The sequence below is a fragment of the Peromyscus leucopus genome, chromosome 8b (assembly GCF_004664715.2).
Source record: "Peromyscus leucopus breed LL Stock chromosome 8b, UCI_PerLeu_2.1, whole genome shotgun sequence".
Taxonomy (NCBI): domain Eukaryota; kingdom Metazoa; phylum Chordata; class Mammalia; order Rodentia; family Cricetidae; genus Peromyscus; species Peromyscus leucopus.
This window is the reverse complement of record NC_051086.1, coordinates 20323621-20345711: the sequence shown is the minus strand read 5'-3', so window position 1 is coordinate 20345711 and position 22091 is coordinate 20323621. Positions and strand designations below refer to the sequence as shown.

Genomic DNA, 22091 nt, shown 5'->3' with positions numbered 1-22091 from the left:
ATGGGCACTAATAACCCTAATAGTCCATGTCCTGGGATTGTATCCCAGGAACTTTTCTGTGCTTGTTACTCAAGTCTCTCAACAGCCTTACAAAGGTCATTTTGCAGATGAGGAAGCTGACACGTATAGTTTTAATAAGAAACATCTGGAATTAACAATACTACAAGCTGTTGTAGCTAGAATGCCCTTCAAAGACCACCTGGTCCATCTCCTTTGTATTAAAGGCTGATAAACTGGAGGCACATTCAGAAACTGAATCGCTGCATAGCCTCAACACATCAGGGATGTATCTTCCAATAGACAGAGAGTGGAAGGAAGTACCTGAGTTACTGTTTTCTCCCCATCCCACCAGGGTCATACACATACTTCACCTCTTGACATAATCTTCTCTATTGGTGCCTCCTCTGTATTTCTCTAAGCGAAGCAATAAAAAGCAAACTGAGATCTTGACTGTTGAGAGGAAGTGAAGCCCTGTCTGGCAACATTACACAACTCGGTGCCCCCTGCAAAACTCTTTAGTGGTTGTGTGTGGCTGTGGCTACCTCCCAGCTCCCTGCAGGAAGTGTGTGGTAAGGCACATGCTTTCCTCAGAACTCTTAACTGCTTTGTCCTCAAATGAGAGTCCATATCGCTTTCACCAAATGCCACCTGCAGCACCTACCATGGAGAAAGAGAGCGTTTGAAAGACGTGGAGCTGTCCGTGCTCTGCAGACCTGACCAGGACCCTCCCCTCTCCTTCACCTGGTGTTTATAGAGTACTTACTCTCCACAACAGCTGAGGACTGATATCATCACAACTTGTTTACAGAAAAACAGTCACTGCTTTGAAAGAGGAACACCAACACAAACAGCCAGATCTTATTAATTAGATCAAAGAGATGTGTACACTCTTCAGACAGTTGGTGAGCTTCTGCTCTTTGGGTCTATGTTTCTTCCTTTAGCATAAATGACATAACCAGATGAAATCTGCCTCTGCTTGAAGTCTGTTTCTTCCTGTCTCGAGTTTAACCCATCACATTCCAACCAGCCACAACCCAAAGCTGCATTATTAGGCAACCGGTCAAAATTGAATACCTTTATCCTGCCTACTATGTGTGATAACACCATAAACAACCTGTTGAGCAAAACCATCCAGACATAAAGCCTCTCCTCCCAGCAGCCAGAAGGTGCCTATCAGCTGATGAACGGAAACAAGTGTGGCCTGTCCCTACAGTGGAATGTCACTCAGCCACAAGTAGGAGTGAAGTCTTTATACCTATCACCACCTAGGTGGTCCTGGAAAACAATATTATAAATGAAAGGACTCTCTCTCTCTCTCTCTCTCTCTCTCTCTCTCTCTCTCTCTCTCTCTCTCTCTCTCTGTGTGTGTGTGTGTGTGTGTGTGTGTGTGTGTGTGTGTGTGTGTTCACGTGTTTATGCAGAAACATTTTTGAGACTGAAGGATGAAGGGGATTCGGCTAGTCTAGTTTCCTTGTGTATATAAACCGTGAGTTCCATGTAAGGTTCCTGTCTAATTCTGACCTTCACTTGTGGCCCTCAAGATGTCTAACTTAAGTAAGTCATGATTACGAAGCTCCACAGATGTTTATGACTGGTAGGAGGAGAGCTGGGGATGTGGTTCTTCAAACAGTTCAGGTTTTACAGTTCCCACCAGGAATGTATGAACTAGCACGCCCATTTGCTTCTGCTGATTCCATCAGGATGGGCAAAACTGTCAGGTACTCCCCTCTCCCCACCTCTCTCCCTGCACTAGCTACCCACCCTTTCTCCTCCTGCTCTTCAGTGAAATCGGCATTGTGGGAAGGGCCTGAGAAATAAAGCTCCACCCAGGAACTCAGCAAGCTTTCAGGATAAGTTTTGTGCCCTTGAGCAGGTGTAAATGCCGGAGCATCATGGAGCAAGACAAGGTCATGGAATTTGTTCCGGTGCCAAAGTTCCAACCCCAGCCCCACTGCTCACCAGCTGTAGACCGAGGGAAGCCGCTTACTCCCTCTGGTACTCACTCTGCTGTCCTTGTTGTCAAAAGGGATAACGGTGTCCCGACTCGGGCATTGGAAGGAGCGTTGGGAAATGTCTGATGAGGCTGGCACCTGGTGAATGGTCAGGGGGAGGGCCTGTGTCTGCCTGTCTGTGTAGGACTTCGCATGAACAACTGCCGAAAATGTCATTGAAACGGTGGCTGTCACAACTGAAAGCCTGCTTTGTGCTCCTCAGTGCTTCCTCCTTCCAAGAGCAAGAAGGTGGAGCCAGGTGCAGGAGCCTGTTTTTTGAGATCGCTAAACTTTCATACTTTCTACCCTATCCAGGGTAAAGAAGGAGCATTCCTGGTCCGTGATTCCAGGACACCCGGGACATACACGGTCTCTGTGTTCACCAAGGCCATCATAAGGTATGACACTCACTTGGCTAAGAGGAACAGGGACAACTGCTTTTGTGTGACAGCTTAGGTACATCAAGGTCCCCCCCTGCATCATGCAGACCCTCATTAGCAGTGGTGTGGCTTCTGCCAGTGCCCCTGTGAAAATAAAGCCCAGAGTTCAAGGACAGAACTGAAGAGCTTTAATAAAAGACAGAGCAGGGTGAACACTGGCTCCTCTTCTGGGCTATGGCCAGACCCGATGGCAGAGCTCTGAAGACATCAAATACTTGCTCGTGTATTTGGTGAGCATGTCAGTTAACATACAGAGTGAAAGAAAATACTGTAATCTAGAAGAGGAAACAGACAAATGCCAATTCTTGGTCTGCTAATAAAACTACCTACCGTATTGAGAGCCGAGAGCCCTGTGTGCCAGAGACTGTGTGTGTGTGTGTGTGTGTGTGTGTGTGTGTGTGTGTGTGTGTGTGTGTGTGTGTTATAGATTCCACATATGAAAGAAAGCACTCAGTGCTTGTCTTGCTAAGTCTGGGTTATTTTGTTCAACATAATAATTTCCAGTTCTATCTATTTACTTGTGAATATCCTAATTTCTTCTTTTTTTTACAGCTAAAGAAAATTCCAGTTTATTTATCAGTTCCTCATTTGAGAGGTGTCTAGGCTGTCTCTGTATCTTGACTATTGTAAATAGTGCAGCCATAAACAATGCGTGGTCAAAAATCCCTATGCTATTCTGGCTCAGTGTCCTGGTACGCACCCAAGAGTGGTATATGGAGCACATGGTAGCTCTATCTTTAGTTTTTGAGAAACTTCCATGCTAATTTTCATAGTAGCTGCACTAGTTTGCATTCCCGTCAGCAGGTTCTCCCAAACATACACACACACACACACACACACACACACACACACGCACACGCACACGCACACGCACACGCACACGCACACGCACACGCATGCACACTCACTCCTTACCAGCATTTGTCATCAATGCTTGACGACAGCCATTCAGTCTGGACTGGGGTGGGGAACCCAGTGTGGTTTCTGTTTGCACTCATACACATACAGTGCTGTTCCCACATTTTATGACTATGGATGAAGCATTACCTATACCAACACATCTCAGCAGTGGCCTCTTCTGTCCAGATGCAGCCTCAAAGTGCTTCTGAATACAACCCTGGCACCAGGGCCAACCTGCTGAGACACACACTGAAATACTGTGTGCCTGTCCTCCTGGCGAGAGCATCCATCCCAAGACAGTGAGAAGCTGATGCCAACAGATGTCTTTATGCATCAGTATTGCTTCTTGGTAATGACTGTGTGTTCATTTGTTTCAAGTGAGAACCCCTGTATAAAACATTATCACATCAAAGAAACAAATGACAACCCCAAGCGCTACTATGTGGCTGAGAAGTATGTGTTTGACTCCATCCCTCTCCTCATCAAGTATCACCAGTACAATGGAGGAGGTAAGTTCTAGGGGACAAAGCCAGAAGGGGACCCTCACAAGGAGACTGGGGAAGAAATGACATAGTCCCCACCTGGTTCTTCATGCTGCACAAACTGGCCATAAATAGTATCTCAAGATGCAAACAAAAAACAAAACGAAAACAAAAAGTTCCAAATCCCTGGGATCTCCCTTGCCTCCCATCAGAAACATCTGCTCTGCAGATCGCCGAGGTCTCTGTCTACCATATGCTTAAGAATCCTCTCAAGAGCTGTGTGAAAACAGCGGTGGAACTTTGGAATTTGAAAGTAGCTATTTCACATATCATCCTTCTCCTGGTCATTTAACCTAGACGGTTGCTATGGCAAAGCCCTAACCACAGCCTTTGGCTTTTCTGTCAACCTAGGTTTGGTCACTCGACTCCGGTATCCAGTATGCTCCTGGAGGCAGAAAGCCCCAGTGACAGCAGGCCTAAGATATGGTAAGCAGCAAATGTTGGGCACTTGAGCAAAAACGCCCATACCTGAATGTCTAGGTCAAATTCTAAGAGGATTTGCCATTAGCCTAACTGTTCTCCAGGCTTCCGATGACTTGGAAGATGGTAGGATAATGAGCGTATGCAACTGTGTAAGAAGCGCGTGTGTCCATACACATCCACAAAGACCAAACCAATGTCCTCTGGCTTTAAAGGCAGGTTCATTAATGAAGCATTTATTGAGCACCTGCTTTATACAGAGTGCTCTCCTAAATGCTATTGGGAAATGTCAGAAAACAAACCCTTAGCACTGTGTTTTATCTACCTTTTGGAACGTTTGTTATAATCTAACTTGATGGGTTTGGGTCTTCTGCAGGGGCTATGAGCTATCAGCATCTAGAAGTGTTTACATAGTATAATGTTAGGTTTTAAGAGCTGGGCCTTTAATTAAGTGGTAGAGCACTTGTCTAGCATGAGTCAGGTCCTAAGTTCAGTCTCCAGCAACAGAAAAAAAAATGCTTGCTTAATACCTTTAATAGGACCTGTGCCTCCAGGGCCACGGGTTCTACTATGATGTCTGTCCTCCACAATGGCTCCCCTCCTTGACTAGAACCTAAAGGCATTTTAGTTCACATCCCTTGGTCCAAAATGTGCTTTTGAAGAGGGGACTAATCTAATCTTCCTTTTGTGTCATTTGGTGGTTTTCAAACTTCAGTGTGCATCAAAATCTTTCCAAACACTTAGCTGCTTACCAAAACACTCCCTGAGAGTGTGGCCATAGGGTCTGCACTATAAACAAGTGGTCTGGTAGTTTTGACCCAGGTGGGCAGGGAACCTACTTGGGGAAACACTGATGTGGGCTCTTCCTATCCAGGCACCAGCATGAGTATTTCGCAGCAGATACTCAAATACTGTTTGCTTCTGGTTCTGTACCTCAGATTGATAGGCACATGGCTGTTCTAGGCCATGCATCGGAAAGCAAAATGTATTGTTATCCTTCTGTAAGTAGAGCTACTCCAGGATTGTTGAATCCTAACGTGTCCCACTGCCTAGGATCACAGAGATTATTTGGTCAGCCCACTTATTTTGTCAGTGGGAAATTGAGGCCTAGGTCCTTGTTTATTAAACACTTAGCAAGAGCCTGCCCTGGAGCTGGAGAAATGGCTGGGAAGTTACTAGTACTTACTGTTCTTCCTGAGGAGCCAGGGGTATGTCCTAGCACCCACATCTGGTGGCTCACAACCACTTCTAACTCCACTCCAGGAGATCCAGTACCCTTTTCTGGTCTCTGCTGGTACCTGCATTTGTGTGCCTTACACTCATACACACATACACATAAAAAAAAAAAAAAGAAATCTTTAAGAAAAAAAGACCTGCTAGAAACCACTTGCTTGTACCTCTGTACAAGTCCCCTCTGAACCCACCTCTTCAAGCCCCATTCTCATCAAAGCCTGGCAGAGCAAAGCCTGACAGAGTGCTGTGAGCACAGAGAAACTCTCATCGAATCAACGAACAAGTGAGAAATGCAAGGAAATTTCCTCTGCAAAGATGGCAGTAAAATTGTAGACAGGGTATCTGCAAGCCTCTGCGTACTCTGGAGACTAAGGCAGTGGGATTACAAGTTTGAGGCCAGTTTGGGCTAGATGGTGAGTTCCTGGCAAGCCTGGGCTACATAATAAGACTCAGCAAGACTCTGCCTCAAGAGAAAAAAAAATATGCTTAAAAAAATAAATTAAATTAAAAAGGGTGGAACCTTATAATGATCCTTTTATTTACATTCTTTATCATACTTTACCTCATCTTCCTTTCTTTCCATGCTCCCCTCCCACATTATGACTGCTTCAAAAATATATCCTATGTTACAGTAATTGCCTATAATAGTCTAAGCCATTTTTGAGTTCTAATAACCCTAGGCGAGATAGGACTGTATATGTTTCTGAGAGTCCTCTCTACCTTATTGATTGACCACTATAAAAGCACTCCCTTCCGCTCTTTCTCTGTTCCAGGGAAGTGGGTGATCCACCCCTCAGAGCTAACTTTTGTGCAGGAGATTGGCAGCGGGCAGTTTGGGCTGGTGCATCTTGGCTACTGGCTCAACAAGGACAAGGTAGCCATCAAGACCATTCAGGAAGGGGCGATGTCAGAAGAGGACTTTATTGAGGAAGCCGAAGTCATGATGTGAGTTCAAGCAGGGGTGTGCAGGCATCCTGGGAAGGAGGCCCTGGGCTGTGTTCATGCAACTCCACTCTGATGTTGGTCATGCCCCAGTAGTAGAATCCTACTGCGGGGGGGGGGGGGGGGTGAACGTTAGGGGTCAGTTGGTGAAGTGATGGCTGAATAAGTACCAAGACCTGAGTTCAATCTACAGAAACCATGTTATACAAAAGAAAAAAGAAAAAGAAAAAGCTGGGCATGGTATAGGTGGTATGGTGGCTTGTACTTGGAGTCCTAGTGTTGGGGAGATGGAGACAGGCAGATGCTGGGCTTGCTGGCCAGCCTAGCCTACTTGGCTAGCTCCAGGTCAGTGAGACCCTTTTTCAAAAAATAAAAAGGCGGGGGATGGAGAGATGACTCAGTGGTTAACTTGTAGCTCACAACCGTCTGTAACTATTGTTCCAAGAGATGAGCATGGCACACATGTGGTACACATACATACTGCTGCCATAAAAAGCAACAAGGCCCTGTGAATCAGTGTGACAAAGGTCATGGGAGATCACAGAGACTGGGGCAACTAGCACAGGTCCTGTCTGAGTCTGCGCCACCTCCTCTACATGTATACTGTGACTTCCACTTGACTGTTTTTATGGGAGTCCGGGGTCTGCGGACGAGTGGTCTTGTGCCTTTGCTTGGGCCCTTTCCTCTCTGTTTCTGTCATTGTCCAACTCTAATCTGTTAGTTTGGGTTTATCCTGTTGTATTTTACTATTATCCCTTAGAAGCCTGTCTGTTTTCTAGGGAAAGACAGAAAGGGAGTGGACCCAGATGGGAGGAGAGGTGAGGAAAAATGGGAGGGAGTAGAGGGAAGAGAAACTGTCATCAGGATATATTATGTGAGGGAAAATGTTTTTAGAAAGAAAAAAAAATTTAAAAAGAGAAGGTTGACAGTGCCACAAGAACACCCATGGTTGACCTTTGGCCTACACACACACACACACACACACACACACACACACACACACACACACACACACACATTCAGCTAGAGGACCTGCTACATGGTCTAGTCCTCCAGTCTCCTCTCTCATCCATCTCTCCTCTGGCCCACACTGGCCTCTGTCCATTCATACCAGCAGACACCCTGCTGTCCTCAGGCTCCGTGACCATCTTTGGTTTGGGTTTGGGATTTGCTTCTGTTCTCAAAGCCATGAGCTGGACAAGTGACTTCATCTGCCTTAGTGCCACGTATGTGCAGCACTTTTGGAAGACTGCATTTAGGTCATCTTATCTCTTGCCTTTTTTTCCCCCCCCAGGAAACTCTCTCACCCCAAACTGGTGCAGCTCTACGGGGTGTGCCTGGAGCAAGCCCCCATCTGCCTGGTGTTTGAGTTCATGGAACATGGCTGTCTGTCAGATTACCTGCGAAGTCAGCGGGGACTCTTTGCAGCAGAGACCCTGCTGGGCATGTGCCTGGATGTGTGTGAGGGCATGGCCTACCTGGAAAAGGCGTGCGTCATCCACAGAGACCTGGTATGAGCGGGGGCACGGGGCCAACGCGTGTGAGTACAGGGCAAAGGAACACATTCCCCTGAAATGTAGTGCTACCAAGACTCAGAGAGCATCACTAAGTGACATGAAATGTAGCACTACCAAGACTCAGAGAGCATCACTAAGTGACATGAAATGTAGCACTACCAAGACTCAGAGAGCATCACTAAGTGACATGAAATGTAGCACTACAAGATCAAGAGCATCACTAAGTGACATGAAATGTAGCACTACCAAGACTCAGAGAGCATCACTAAGTGACAGAATGTACTACAAGCTCAGACCATAAGTGAACGCCATTCCCTCCTCTCAGCTTCTGCTTGCTCCGGTCACTTCAGGAGGTCCCTAGTAGGGAAGTGTTTCGGGAGTGCTCAGACCCGAACTACACCCCCCCCCCTGCCCTTCTTCTGACATGCGCTCTGAGTTTCAGTTCACATTCTTCCAAAGTGGAACTTACAACCACTCCTTATTAGCTTCCCTGTGCCTCAGTTTCCCCCTGGAAAAATGAAGGACATGGGCGAGGACAGTTTTGCTTTGTAAAACGTATTATTTACATTTGTTAATTGTACAAAGTAATGGATTCGCTTATGACTTTTCCTATGCTTTGATCATATTCCGCTCTCCTGTACCATCTTTTGTCCGTGATCTCACTGGCTCCCTTCTTCTTCACAAAGAGTTCCACTTCTGCCTGCACATTTTATTTATTTATTTCTTAATCTAGATACTATATATGAGATTAAAAAAAAAAAAAAAAAAACAACCATGCTATTTGTCCTTAAGGGTTGTTTTCCACTTAACCTGATGATCCCCGGTTCCAGCCCACTTTCCAGGAACTCATGGCATTTCATCCTCCTTATGGCTGGATAACCACCACCCCTCACCCCCATGTCTATACACACCACCTTTTCTTTACCCCTTCTCTCTCTGATGGGCACTTGACCTGAAGCACAGTTTTGCACTAGATAGCCTGAGAACCTCTGATGGTGGGGGGGGGTCATGAATATTCATTTAAGTCCCCTTGGGAACAAGTGTGAGACCCACCTAGTCTCTTGTCTCCCAGGGCTCTTCCAAGACTACCTTCTGGGATACTGAGAGTGGCCGGCACTCCCCCTGTCTAGGGTAACTTTAAGAGGATGAGCTTCTGAACGCTTTCATACTAGTCACTTGGGAGACGCTGCAGTCGGCCCCAGTGCCAGCACTGCCTACCACATAGGTGGCATTCCAGTGAATCGCTGCTGGACATCACTGGATTTCTCTAAGTCAGGAACAAAGATAAACTCCTCATCCTGGTAAAGGGGCTTGCACATCCAGCGAGCTTGCTGAATTCCCTGCTAGTTCAGCAGGGTTTGGGTGATGCTTGACCTCTGAAGGGCTCTGCAGTGCCTTTGTGCAGCTACAGAAAACATGATGGGAGACTTCCACCGCTGGCTATCCACCCACCGCTTCATTTCTCTTTTGCCTACCTGTCTCTACTCCAGGCCGCCAGAAACTGTTTGGTGGGAGAAAACCAAGTCATCAAGGTGTCCGACTTTGGGATGACAAGGTAACACAGGGACATGGTTTCAGCAAACTCTCAGGAATGACACGCAGCCCTGAAGTGTCCTGACCTCTTCCTCACCTCTTCCCAGGTTCGTCCTTGATGATCAGTATACCAGCTCCACAGGTACCAAATTCCCAGTGAAGTGGGCATCCCCAGAAGTGTTCTCTTTCAGTCGTTATAGCAGCAAGTCAGATGTGTGGTCCTTTGGTGAGTGTCATCCTTAGCCCACCCCTGTGTGATCTGGAAATGTGGACCAGCTCTTTCTTTCTCAAACGCAAACAGTTCTACTTTGTTCTGGCCCCTGTATGGAGAAAGACCCACTGAGGGCCTGTGTGAGATCAGCTTGAAATGTTCAAATGGGGCTGTTATTATTGCATTTGTTTCTAGAAATCTTTGAAACAGAGAAGAAATTAAAGGTGATAGTGGGGGAAGAGTCTTGTGTTGGCTTCTGTGGGCTGGAAAGCTGGAGGAGTCTGGAGATTAGAATATGAAGCCTTGGAAGGCAGGACCATCCTGTGTCCAACATTGCATTCTCATGCTTAATCCTCAGCAAGCATTTGTTACTCAACAATGGTTTCCTGGGTGTCTGTTATATTCCAGGGCTACTCACAGTGCTAAGGAGCAAGAGTTCTGCCCTCCTGAAGCTAAACTTTTCAGGAGAGGAGACAGACAGCTATCACACACACTAGCAGATAGAAGAGTCATTCAAGTTTGGGTCTGTTGGTGCTAGGAATCCAGTAAAAGAGCAACAGTACAGAGATCATTTAGTGTAGAAGAAGGGTCTGTCTTAACCAGCATGGTCTGGAAAGGCCTTCCTAGGAGGTAACTCTTGAACAGATGTCTCCATTCAAATACTCATGAAGCTGTGTCCCTGACAGGGACCAGAAAGTGTAAAAACTCAGCTATGCCCAGAGAACAGGAGTTACTAAGTTAGGAACTGTTCTAAAGGCAGTTATGGTTGGTGGGCTCTACTGAATGAATGGACGGATGGATCGATGATGTCAGCATGTGGGATAGGCTAAGTGACTTGCTGGGTCTGATGCCAGCCTAAGTCATATTTCTGCACGTAACAGCGTGCATGAAACAGTACCACATAAACTCTAAGATATGATGGCAGCTGTAAAGAGGGAACTTTGGGGAGAAACTGCTTCAGGTTGACCTTGCCATTCTGTATGAAAGGTTTCACTGGGGCACAAAGCTCAGTGGCACAAGAGAGAGAGATGCTGGCTAAGTACCTATCCCAGGATAAGAACCAGTGATGGGATTTTCTTCACACTTTAGAATGCCTGTTCCCAAGAGCGCAGAACTTATTAGAAGTCTTTCTGATCTATTCCTTAATTCAGCCCCATCTCTGGGCTTGGCTCTTACTCTGTTAACTGGGTAGAAGTTACAGAATCAACTTGGGAGGAAACCATTCTGCTGTCATTCTTGCACAATTGTCCACAAATACAGAGGACGGCTAGGGCCCGTGTGTGGCCATCTCTCCACAGGTGTTGGGGCTAATGGCACTGCCAAGGCAGGGCCTCACAAAGATCTCAGAGAGCTAGCCTTACCTGTACCTCCACCTGCAGACTCAGAACAGAGTCTGTGACATCATATCAGCCAGGGGATGGTCTGCTGTTCTCCAGAAGATTAGTCTAAAATGCATCTCTTCCTGAGATGCGTGATTTGAAGGAAGTCCAGGAATGAGGTTGACAGACAGATAGGTGGAGAGCAGAACAGATAGCAGCACCCGAGCATGGTGGCACATGTCTTTAGTCCCAGCTCCTCGGAGGCAGAGACAGGTGGATCTCTGAGTTCAAGACCAGCTTGGCCTACAGAGTGAGTTCCAGGACAGCAGGGTCACACAGAGAATCACTATTTCAAGGGAGGGAGGAAGGAAGAGAAGGAGGGAGGGAAGAAAAAAGAAAGAAAAGAAATCAGTAGCAGCATGTGCAAACCACAGCAACCCTGCAGCCTGAGAGCCTCCTGCCTGCCTCAGCCCAAGGGGCTTTGCCATATATAAAGTCTGTGCTTTTTACCCTAATTGGTTCTTGAACAAGTCAGTAGCCTGTATGAACTCTGCCTCATCCATGCTTCAGAAGATTCCTATTAAAGCATTCACCCCAAAACTGCTTCAGAAGTAACAACTCACTTTCAAAAGACATCTCCCTAGAAGTCCTGGCATCTTGGAATACTGAGCAGTCTTCCTCATAGTCAGATTCTGAACTTCCAGGTCCTCGGGTGCCTCAGAGGAGCCTGCAGGATAGTGACCCTGAGAGAGGGGTTTGGGGATGGGGTTCAGAAGTCTGCCACTTGAACAAGTTTAGGAGCTGATTTTTGTTTGGGTGTTTGGAGATCAGACTCTGGGAAACTCCGTCCCACAGTCCTCTGGACTTACCCCTTGCAAAACTCTGGTCGGGGCATCAGCAACCTCCCTTCCTTCCTGGGAGGCCACGATCTGTCAGTACACGATAAAGACAAAGCTGGGACAGCCAGCCTGCCTATGCATGGCAGAGGTGGGTAACATACCACCAGAAGATGCGCTCTCCTCAGTCTCTACAGTCCAAGATTCCGCTTATAAAATGCCTGACGGCCAAAAATGGTTTAGACTTTAGATTCTGGGATATTTGCATAGATGTTATGTATTTATAGCTATGGAGAGAGGAGGGTAGAGGGAGAGAGCTTGGAAATGAAACCCAAGTCTAGATATAAATTCATTTGTTTCATATACACCTCACAACCTTTCCAGAAGATCTGGTGGTCTCTTCTAGAATCTTTAGGCACCTGCACACACATGGCATATGTTCATATAAACATACACACATACACCTAAGTAAAAAATAAATCTTTTAAAATAGAACAGTTAATCAATCAATGAAAAAAAAACAAAAAAACAAATGAGAAGGCCCGAAAAGCCTCAAGTGGGCTTGATACTGTACTTCTGGATGTCTACAGGGTGAACTTGAATGCTAACTCCAAGGACTCCGTCTCTTCTGGATGAGTCTCCTTGGTACTTGTGCACTTTGCCCTTAGCTGTTGCTCTGCTCACTGTTGCTTCTAGGTGTGCTCATGTGGGAAGTCTTCAGTGAAGGTAAAATCCCATATGAAAACCGAAGCAACTCAGAGGTCGTGGAAGACATCAGCACTGGCTTTCGGTTGTACAAGCCCCGCCTGGCCTCCTCTCACATCTACCAGATCATGAATCTTTGCTGGAAGGAAGTGAGTATCTGAAGTGGTCCACCCTGTATCATCGCACACATTTTCAGGGCCTCTATCACAAGGGAAAGGACATGTCCTAGGAGGATGAGGACCAAGGATGACCATAATAAACAAGCAGGATTTGTATCTGTGTAGATGTATAATTAGGTTTTTATTTACATCCATATGGAGTACAGTATGATGCTTTAATATGTGGTGATCAATGTGTACTGAACATGGGGGTGACAGGATCTAAGTCATTTGTTATCATCATTGTGTCATGCTTGGGGCCTGTGAGACCCTCTCTTCTAACCACTCATACAGTGCAGCTAGGGGGCTGCAGCCTCCCACCGGGCTGTCCAGCACGAGAACTTCCTCCTTTATCTGACAGCAGTTTAGTGCTTATTACCCACCTTTCCCGGCCTCCCAGCCTCTGGAAATCACTGTTCTGCTTTCACGTTGACTTTTCTTACTTCTGCATATAATAGAGAATACGAACTTCTTCTTGTGCCTGACCTTTCACTCAGGGTAATAGCCTCCAGTTTCACCCACATTGCAACAAATGACAGGAATTTGTTCTTCTTTTTACCAAATAAAATTCCATCATATATATGTGTTTGTGTGTATATATATATATATATATATATGTATATGTGTGTGTGTGTTTACACACATATATAATCATTTTGCTGACTAAAGCTCTGCTGATGGGTACCTAAGTTGATACTGTCTATCTTAGCTATTGTGAAATGTGCTACCAAAAACATTAGCAAGCATATATTTCTTTACTATACTGACATCATTTTCTTTGACTGTGGAGCCAAAAATGGGATAATCTTTTTTAAAGACTCTCAGATTCTTGAAGAACAACAAGGCAGAATCTCAAAAATTCTCAAGTGCAATCTCAGTCCTAACCATTTCTTACCATTAACCTCCGGCATTCCTCCAAACCTTCCTTCTTTGACTTACAAGATAAATAATGCTTAGTCTATTAAAAAAAAGTTCACAGAGAATTTAAGACCAGAAACAAAGAAATAAAGATATAAACAGGAACACAAAACAAATCTTATTCATTGAAAGAAATCTTGAATACTGAAAGAATAATAGTAGCTGATATTTATTTGGCAATGATTTTTTTTTCTTTTTAGCTGTTTGTGGAGGTGTGGTTTCAAGACAGGGTTTTTCTATGTAGTCCTGGCTGTCCTGGAACTGTCTGTGTAGACCAGGTTGGCTTCAGACTCAGAGATCTGCCTGCCTCTGCCTTTAGAGTGCTGGTGTTAAAGGCGTGTGCCACCACCACCTGGCCTCTTTTAGCTATTTATTTTATGAAGCGGAATTCATTAAAAGACACCTTTACTGTATATCTTATGCACACATGTTACATGGAGGAGAGGATGCTGAGGAAGGGCACACCCGAGAGTGTGGGTGTGGGTTGCTCTAAGAAAGAGTCACCTCAACTACCTTTGTTAATTTTTTCTAACAAATCTAAGAATTCTGTGTATCTAGAAAAATTGAGTACAAATAGTTCCCATATTTCCCCTCCATCTCAGTTTACTTTGCTTATTAGTATTTTATAAGAATTTGGTTCATTCCAAACATGTTTAAAGAAACACTGATGATACTTTATTGTTGACCAAAGTTCATAGATTACATTAGGTTCACTGTTGGTACCGCAGTGTTCAGTATATCATATAGAAGAGTTTCCCTGTCCTAAAACTCTCCTATGCTTCTCCTGTTCATCTCTGCCTTCGCTCCCAAAACCCTGGCAACTATTGGTCCTTTGTCTATCACCCTAGTTTTTGTGTGTTCTTTGTTTTTATTGCTTATTTATTTTGTTATTGTTGAATAATACTCCATTGTATGGACAAACCATAGTTTATTTGTTCATGTGCTTACTAAAGGAAATCTTAGTAGTTTTCGGTTTCCAGCAATTTTGCTTAAATCTGCTATAAATGTGTACTGCAAAGGGATCCATTTATGTGAATCTACGCATAGACATAAATCTTCAACTCAGTTGGGTAAATGCCTAGGAGTTGTCGCTGCATCAAATGGTAAGACGACTGAGTTTCATGAAACACTGCCAGGTTGTCTTCCTACGTCCTTTTCTCATCCTTACCATGATGAGTGATGAGTGTTTCTGGTGTGTTTGTTTTGTTTTGTTTTGTTTGGCACTGTGTAGCCCTAGCTGTCCTGGAACTCATTATATAGACCCAGCTGACCTTGGCTCACAGAGATCCACTTGCCTCTGCTTCTGCCTTCTAACTGAAGGGATTAAACATGTCAGCCCCCACACTCAGTCCTGAGGCGGCTTATATACATCAGTACTGGTTGTGTTGGACATCCACCCTTTTTACAGAGGAAGGGTAGAGTTATATTTCCTATTGTCTTAATTGACATTTCTTTCTTTCTCTTTCTTTTCTCTCTTTCTTTCTTCTCTCTCTCTCTCTCTCTCTCTCTTCTTTCTTTCTTTCTTTCAAAAAAAAAATCAGGCCTGGAAGCAGAAACAGCAGAGTCCAGGCTGGCCTCCAACTTCCTATGTAGGATGACCTTGAACTTCTTTTTTTTTTTTTAAGATTTATTTATTTATTATGTATACAGCATGTATGACTGTGGGCCAGAAGAGGGCATCAGATCTCATTACAGATGATTGTGAACCACCATGTGGTTGCTGGGAATTGAACTCAGGACCTCTGGAAGAGCAGTCAGTGCTCTTAACCTCTGAGTCATCTCTCCAGCCCCTTAATTGACATTTCTTAATGGCTTGTCATGTTTAACATATTTTCATGTTTATTTCCCACCTCTAATATTCTTAATGAAGTCCCTCTCAGTTCTTTTGGCCACCATTCAGCAGGGTTGTTTATTTCCTATAGTTGATTTTACAAGGTTCCTTATCATTATATGTTTTGCAAATATTTTCTTCAGGCCTTTTATTTACAGTTTATTTTTCATTATCTTAATAATGTCTTTAATTTTTTATTTAGAAATTATGCATATGCCTACACACGTGCCTGTGCACCATGTACATACAGTTTCTATAGAGGACAGAGTGGGCATCAAATCCCCTGGGAATGCAGTTATAGATGATTGTGAGCAGCCGTGTGGGTGCTGGGAATCAAACTCAGATCCCATAAGTGCTGCTAACCATTGATCCATCTCTTCAGCCCTTATTAATATCATTTAAATTGATTTTTTATTTTGTGTATAGATGTATACAGGAATGGGGGAGGGACACACACTGTTAGTATTTTGCCTATGGAGGCCAGAGGACAATTGCAGGAATGGGTTCTAACCTTGCACCTGTGGGTCCCAGGGATTGAACTCAGGTAGTCAGGCTTGGTGGCAAGTGCCTTTGCCTGCTGAGCCATCTCACTGGCCCTCTCAATGGTGTCTCTTACAGGACAGAAATTTTCCAATTTTAACAAAGTTCAGCATCATTTTTTTCCATGAATTGTACTTTGAAGTTGTAGCTAACAACTCATCGCAAAGCCCAGATTCCTTCTGAGATGATCTCATGGAAATTTAATTTTATTAATTTTGTATTTTTTAAATTAGAAAATAATTATATCATATTTCTCCTTTCTTTACCTCCCTCCAATCCCTTCCATACCTCCTTCTTTGCTCCCTCTCAAAATCATAGCCTATTTTTAATTGTGATTGCTAGCTACACTCACACACAAGTGTAGTGTACACAAACAAAACCTACTTGGTCCACTTCATGTTACTTGTATATGTAAGATTTCAGGGATGACCACTTGGTCTTGGAAAACCACTTACAGGGCTCCTCCCTGGGGAAGACCACTTCTCCCACTCTCAGCATGCCTTCATTGCTGTGGTTCCCAGTCTGGGGGCAGGGTCCTGTGAGTTTCTCCCTTCCTTGTCTATTGGAATGTCTATTCCATGTCTACAGGTGTTATACTCCTTCGGGTCTTCTTTAGGCAGCCATATTGTTGAGGTATCATGGGTAAAACTTCCCTGCCATCTCTAGAGACACATCTCATAACGATTTCCTGGTCCTCTGGCTCTTAGAAACATTCTGATCCCCTTCCACAATGTTTTTGAGTTGTGTTATGGGTGCTTCAGTTGGGGCTGTACATTTGTCCCCAGAATTTGACCACTTGTGGTTTTCTGTAACGGCCTCCATCTGTTGCAAATGGATGGTTTTGGTTTTGGCCTTGATGAGCAGTAAAAGCCACACACTTACCTTTGAGTATAAAGATAGATATTTAGAATGCAACTAGGAATTACATTGGTTCAATAAAGTGGCAGTAGTAGGTTCTTCCCTAAGATCTATGACCTCACTAGCCCCAGGGCATGGGTAAGTTTCCAGTACCAGGCAGGGGTTTCCTCCTGTGGAGTAGTCTTTAAGTCTAATAGGAGAGCTGGTGGTGACAGCCAAGTGATGAGTGCCACTAGTGTATCCTTAGGGTCAGTGTGCGTGCTCAAAGTCATTGTGGTCAGGAGGCATCCCAGCTGGGTAGGACCATCAGTTGCTTCCTTCCCTGGGAAGATCGCATAGCACCTTTCAATATAATGAGAGCTAGGCCTAAGGGAGGAGGCCTTCAAGTCAGATCCAGCGTGGCTCTGCACGGTCCTGTGTCTGAAGGGCATGGTGTCTTCAGCAGGAGGCATTTGCTTTAACCCTCGGGAGGCAACCAAGGGCAGCGGCAAGTCTATATTGTTTGTGGGGGTCTCTTGGACTCCCACAACCAACGCCTCTATAGGGAATTTCTCATGCCTAGTATTTGGGTTCTTGGTGGGGTAGGGGAGTGTTGTCAGCCCAGGTAGTATAACTTCCTTTGAACTATATATGTCTACACAGAGTCTTATATGTATTGAATATAATTTTAGTAAAATAAATACTATGATTTCTGATGGCTTTTTCCAGACATCCTTAGTGTTACTCACTGTTACTCTTCCTTTATTGACCTCCTCTCCCATCCCCAATCAAGGCTGCCTCCCCCATTTCACTCATTTGCCCCTTCAAATCCCGTGTCTTGTAGTTTTGTCTTTTACCTTTAGGTCCATGATAGACCAGGGTCTGCTTTTTGTGAGCAGCCCATGATCTGTTCCTCAGATTGCTGGTTCCTGGGGCGGGGTGCCGTTACAGCGCTGTGTTGTCCGCTTGCTGTGGTCAGGGTCTGTCCCCCGACCCACTGCTCATCCTGTCACCAGTGTCACTCTCATGAGTACTCTAACTTCAGAGTAAGCCCTAGGGTGGAGTGGTATTGGTCCCCCAACTCCGCTTTTCTTTGTCTTCCTTGTATTAGTTCTCTGAGCCTGGCCTCTCCATTACTTTTCAGAATCAGGTCGTTGACACCACAAAATCACTTGCCAGGAGGCTTGCTTCACATTGCATTGAGTCTGCAGATGACGTTATAAAGAAGCGACAAGGCACTGGTGTCGAGCTCAATCATCTCTGATTTATCAGAGTTTTATATTTTCCTCATATATATCCATACATACTGTGTGAGCTTGAAACATCAATGTTGCCTTTTTGTTATTTAGCGCTAATATTAGGATACATCTTATGCATGATTTACTTAATTCCCTGAGCAATCCTATGAGTTATATTTTATATCCTTTTTACAGATGGCAAAACTGATGTTCAGAGAGGGTTAGTCATCTGTCCAGTTTCACACAACTAACGAGTGGGAGCATTGAGATTTAAGAGTCTAGGGATATAACCTGCATTATGTGTCAAGGCTTGATCTCTGTTTAAAAAAAAAAAAAAGGAAGCTGAGAATTTAAAACTAGGTCATCTGGTCTCAGAGTATGGACAGTAAGGGTATCCTGCCTCTAAGACAGCTTGTGTGTGTGGACAGATTTTAGAGAGGATGCTGTGATTGGATTTGGGTCTGCTTTGTACTTAGCCAGGACACATAGCTGTGAGGAACTCACAGAGATCTCTTTGTTACTCTCCAGAAACCAGAAGACCGGCCACCCTTCTCCCAGCTGTTAAATCAGCTGGCTGAAATCGCAGAATCTGGACTTTAGCAAGAACTCACTGACCAGTGAGTTGAAGGACAACTTTTTCCAGAGCATTAAAAGCTGCCACCAGCCCAGGAGCCCCACAGGTGCCTGGCCCGCGGTGCCAGCCCCTGTGCAGCTATGACTGCCGTGTCCTAGAAGAGGCTGGAGGACCAACCACTGGGCCAAAGGCTGAACTACAACCTGAGCAGTGTCTGTGTGTCCACCCCCCACCCTAGCCTCTTGTCACATGCTATCTCAAAGCTCCATCGCCTGCTCCCGGAAGCAATAGGGAGAAGCAGATGTAGGCCACATTCTTCTTTTTATTATTGTTTTCATCACAGGTCAAATATTCAAGGGACCTTTCATTTGACCCAACAAGACAATATCCCCATTTTTGGATGGAGGAATGGGAAGCCTCATTCTTTTTCTAAGAAATACAAGAGGTGATTAACCAGAGAGTTCTGCTACTGTGGGGCTGCCAGCCACAACTTCCTGCCACACATGAGGTGGAGTGGCTGCTTGTGCCCGAGGCCGGATGTCACCAGGTTTCAAAGCACACTGCCACCTCTCTTTAATGGGGCATAGAGAGCTCCATTGGGTGGATAGGGTGGGATGACCCATTCAAATCCCATGGCTGGACCATTGTGTGTCTGAGGTTGGCCTATGATGGTGGGGAATCAACAGGTACAAGACAAGGTGTTGAGTTGTTACTGATCCAATGACCCTGTTTCGTAGTGAGCCATGTGGGTGACTGGGTCTCCTGTTCCATGCAGAACGCTGAGGCAGTGACTGCAGCCTCTCGGGAGCAGCATCCACTCTGCACTACCCACCTGGACCAAGAGAAGGCAGCACTGTGTTGGTCCGTGTGTCTTGAGACTTTGGGGTTCTCTTAGGCCCTGGAAGTTTAGCAGTTTTAAGGTTGAAACTTCAAGGCTCTCGAGATCTAGCAAAAGAAGGAGAATTTTTGCCCTTGTTCAGACTATCTGGAAGGGAATAGAGTCGAGAACTGGGAGGTGCTTCCAAAATGCACACGATGTCTATTGTTGACTGGCACTTACATGGGTCACACGCATATATATCCTGAGCTACAGACCATTCCTGGAGAATCACAGTTCATACCAGCCCGACGACACAATATTATTGATGTTTTACATAAAGTGGAACTCAGTCTTTTCAAAAGGCCAGACAGCTGCCCTGAGTGACAGAACTGGGAAGGACAGAGATTGAAATACCACCCAACTATAACTCCAGAGCAGCCTCATTTCTCTTCAACACTGCCTCCTACTGAGAATGGATGCTGAGCAGATTAACACAAGAGAGGGAAGTCAGTTCTTAAGCTGTACAGCGCCACCCAATGATGTTGCTCCTGCATAGACCACTGGGGGGCGCAGTGGGACCCTCCAAATTGAAATAGGCTCTTCTCTTCATGGTCATCATCACCTGGATGTGAGTTCACAACTTCAAAGCCACCCAGAATTAACCCTTTCTTTCCCCCAACCTTCCAGAGTCACACTGCCTGAGGCCTTTCATACAAGAGCTTCAAAGGGGCTTTCACTGGGTCGTGCCTGCCAAGTGTTTCCTGTAATTATCCCTCCAGCCTCCAGCTGGATCCCTTGTGAGCAGGATTATTCCCTGATGCCAGGCACACTTGAGTCTCCTACAGTGTTCAGATAAAGCTCCTAGAGAAATGATCAGAGTTGCAGATCCCTCTTTCTAAGTCGCATGGTATTCTGGCTCGCTTGAGACTCGAGTGTATCACTTCCAGCTGTAATTACTGTGTCCAGATAAAACTCTGTCATTCAGAAAACAATCTTCCTACACTGGCCCACAATCATCCCTGTTTACTTCTAAGCCTACTGTGCATTCTCTTTTTTGGAACCCTTAATTAAGAGACAGTCTCTGGGACATTCAACCCGGAAGAAAAACACTGGCACTGAGAGATGTCTGTGGTGTGGTTTAGAAGACTGGCCCCCACATGGGGGTATTGTCTTCCTTAACCTCAGATCCACAGAAGCTTTGACAGACATATGTGTACCTCTCCAGTGTCCTACATGGGAAGATGGGATTCTTGTCTGCTGGTTTCTCTCTTACATTTTTGCAAATGGTGCTCTGTATTCACAGAGAATCCCTCTGATGAAAGGTTTGGGTTCCAGTTTGTACTTTGTAGATCTTGCAATTTGTAATGTTGAGGACTATGTATTTATGCCTGGATCAGGAGAGTATTTATTGCTCATGTTCAAGATAAAAATACCGCATATATGTCTTATCCTCTGTGTTATTTATTAAGCGGTGCTGTTTACCATGCCTGAAAAGCCACAAGGTATGACAAAACCCACTATAAGAGTTTATTAAGGGAATAGAGAGGGAATGTGCATAGGCCTGTGGAATGACCGTGCAGAAAGAGAGGGAAGGAATAGATGGAACCCACTTTTATAGGTCCCCCCTACCCCCACTCCCGCACATGCGCATATGGGTTTGCGTAGCTATACCACACATGTGCATAGATTACATGATCGCGCTGCTCAAAAATTATGTGATCACAGTGCATGGATTACATAGACCCTGGGATGACTAAGCATCTTGCCTGGCTACTGGACAGCGCATGTGCGGTCATGTGGCTGGGGGAGTGGCTAGGAATTCTAACACTCTAGAGGCTACAAGTCAACAGTTGCATATGGCAAAAATAAAGCTATATGTTTTGCAATTATAGGGTCTGTGGCTTGAGTTCCAAATTGCTGACACCTTAATGTTTGCTTAAATAAAAATAGTCACATGGTTTCTGAATGAAAAAGAAAGAAAGAAAAAGGAGGCCATGACTGCTCCTTAGTACGGTGAAGGAGAAGGTTTGTTGTAGATGTGAGGAATATGAGTAGAGAGAGGGGAAGCAGGGACATCTGGTAGAGTCCAGAGTGGACATGACACTGAGCAGGGCCATGTGAGGAGAGGGGGAGGGAGAGGGGCGAACAAAGAGAATAAAGAGTAGATGAAAAAGGGCGGGGTAACCAAAATGGCTGGATTCTATAGGGAAGGGCAGCTCAACCCCTGGGCTGGAGAAGTTTAGGGTAGGGGGCGGGGCATGCCAGCCATATTCTGTAGCAGGTAGAAACTGAGGGATGCTGGGAGAACATGGTGACCAGGTCCTCTTTGGTGTGTTGAATAGGCACCCCAGTTAGCCATTTGTTTTGAGACCTAAGTTTTGTATTTCACAAGTCAAAACTACCTAACCCTCAGTGGCATGTCACATGCACCCAACACAGTATCAAGGTTTTTTTTTCAGCACAGGGTACAGATGCTCACAGAGGGGTTGGGGATTTAGCTCAGTGGTAGAGCGCTTGCTAGGCCCTGGGTTCAGTCCTGAGCTCCGGGGGGGGGGGGGGAACCAGATGCTCACAGAAACTAAGAAG

At 45.2% G+C, this 22091-nt stretch overlaps 1 protein-coding gene across 1 annotated transcript in view; it reads left to right on the top strand.

Moving 5' to 3' along the window:
- Positions 1-20946, top strand: part of Itk (IL2 inducible T cell kinase) — a 65765-nt gene extending 44819 nt beyond the window's left edge. The window contains exons 9-17 of the mRNA XM_028864238.2: positions 2307-2389; positions 3710-3840; positions 4225-4299; positions 6300-6471; positions 7763-7979; positions 9476-9540; positions 9626-9744; positions 12581-12738; positions 18640-20946. Of these exons, the coding sequence (XP_028720071.1) occupies positions 2307-2389; positions 3710-3840; positions 4225-4299; positions 6300-6471; positions 7763-7979; positions 9476-9540; positions 9626-9744; positions 12581-12738; positions 18640-18711 (1092 nt within the window). The 3' untranslated portion in view covers positions 18712-20946. The remainder of the gene's footprint in view (positions 1-2306; positions 2390-3709; positions 3841-4224; positions 4300-6299; positions 6472-7762; positions 7980-9475; positions 9541-9625; positions 9745-12580; positions 12739-18639) is intronic.
- Positions 20947-22091: the final 1145 nt, after the last annotated feature.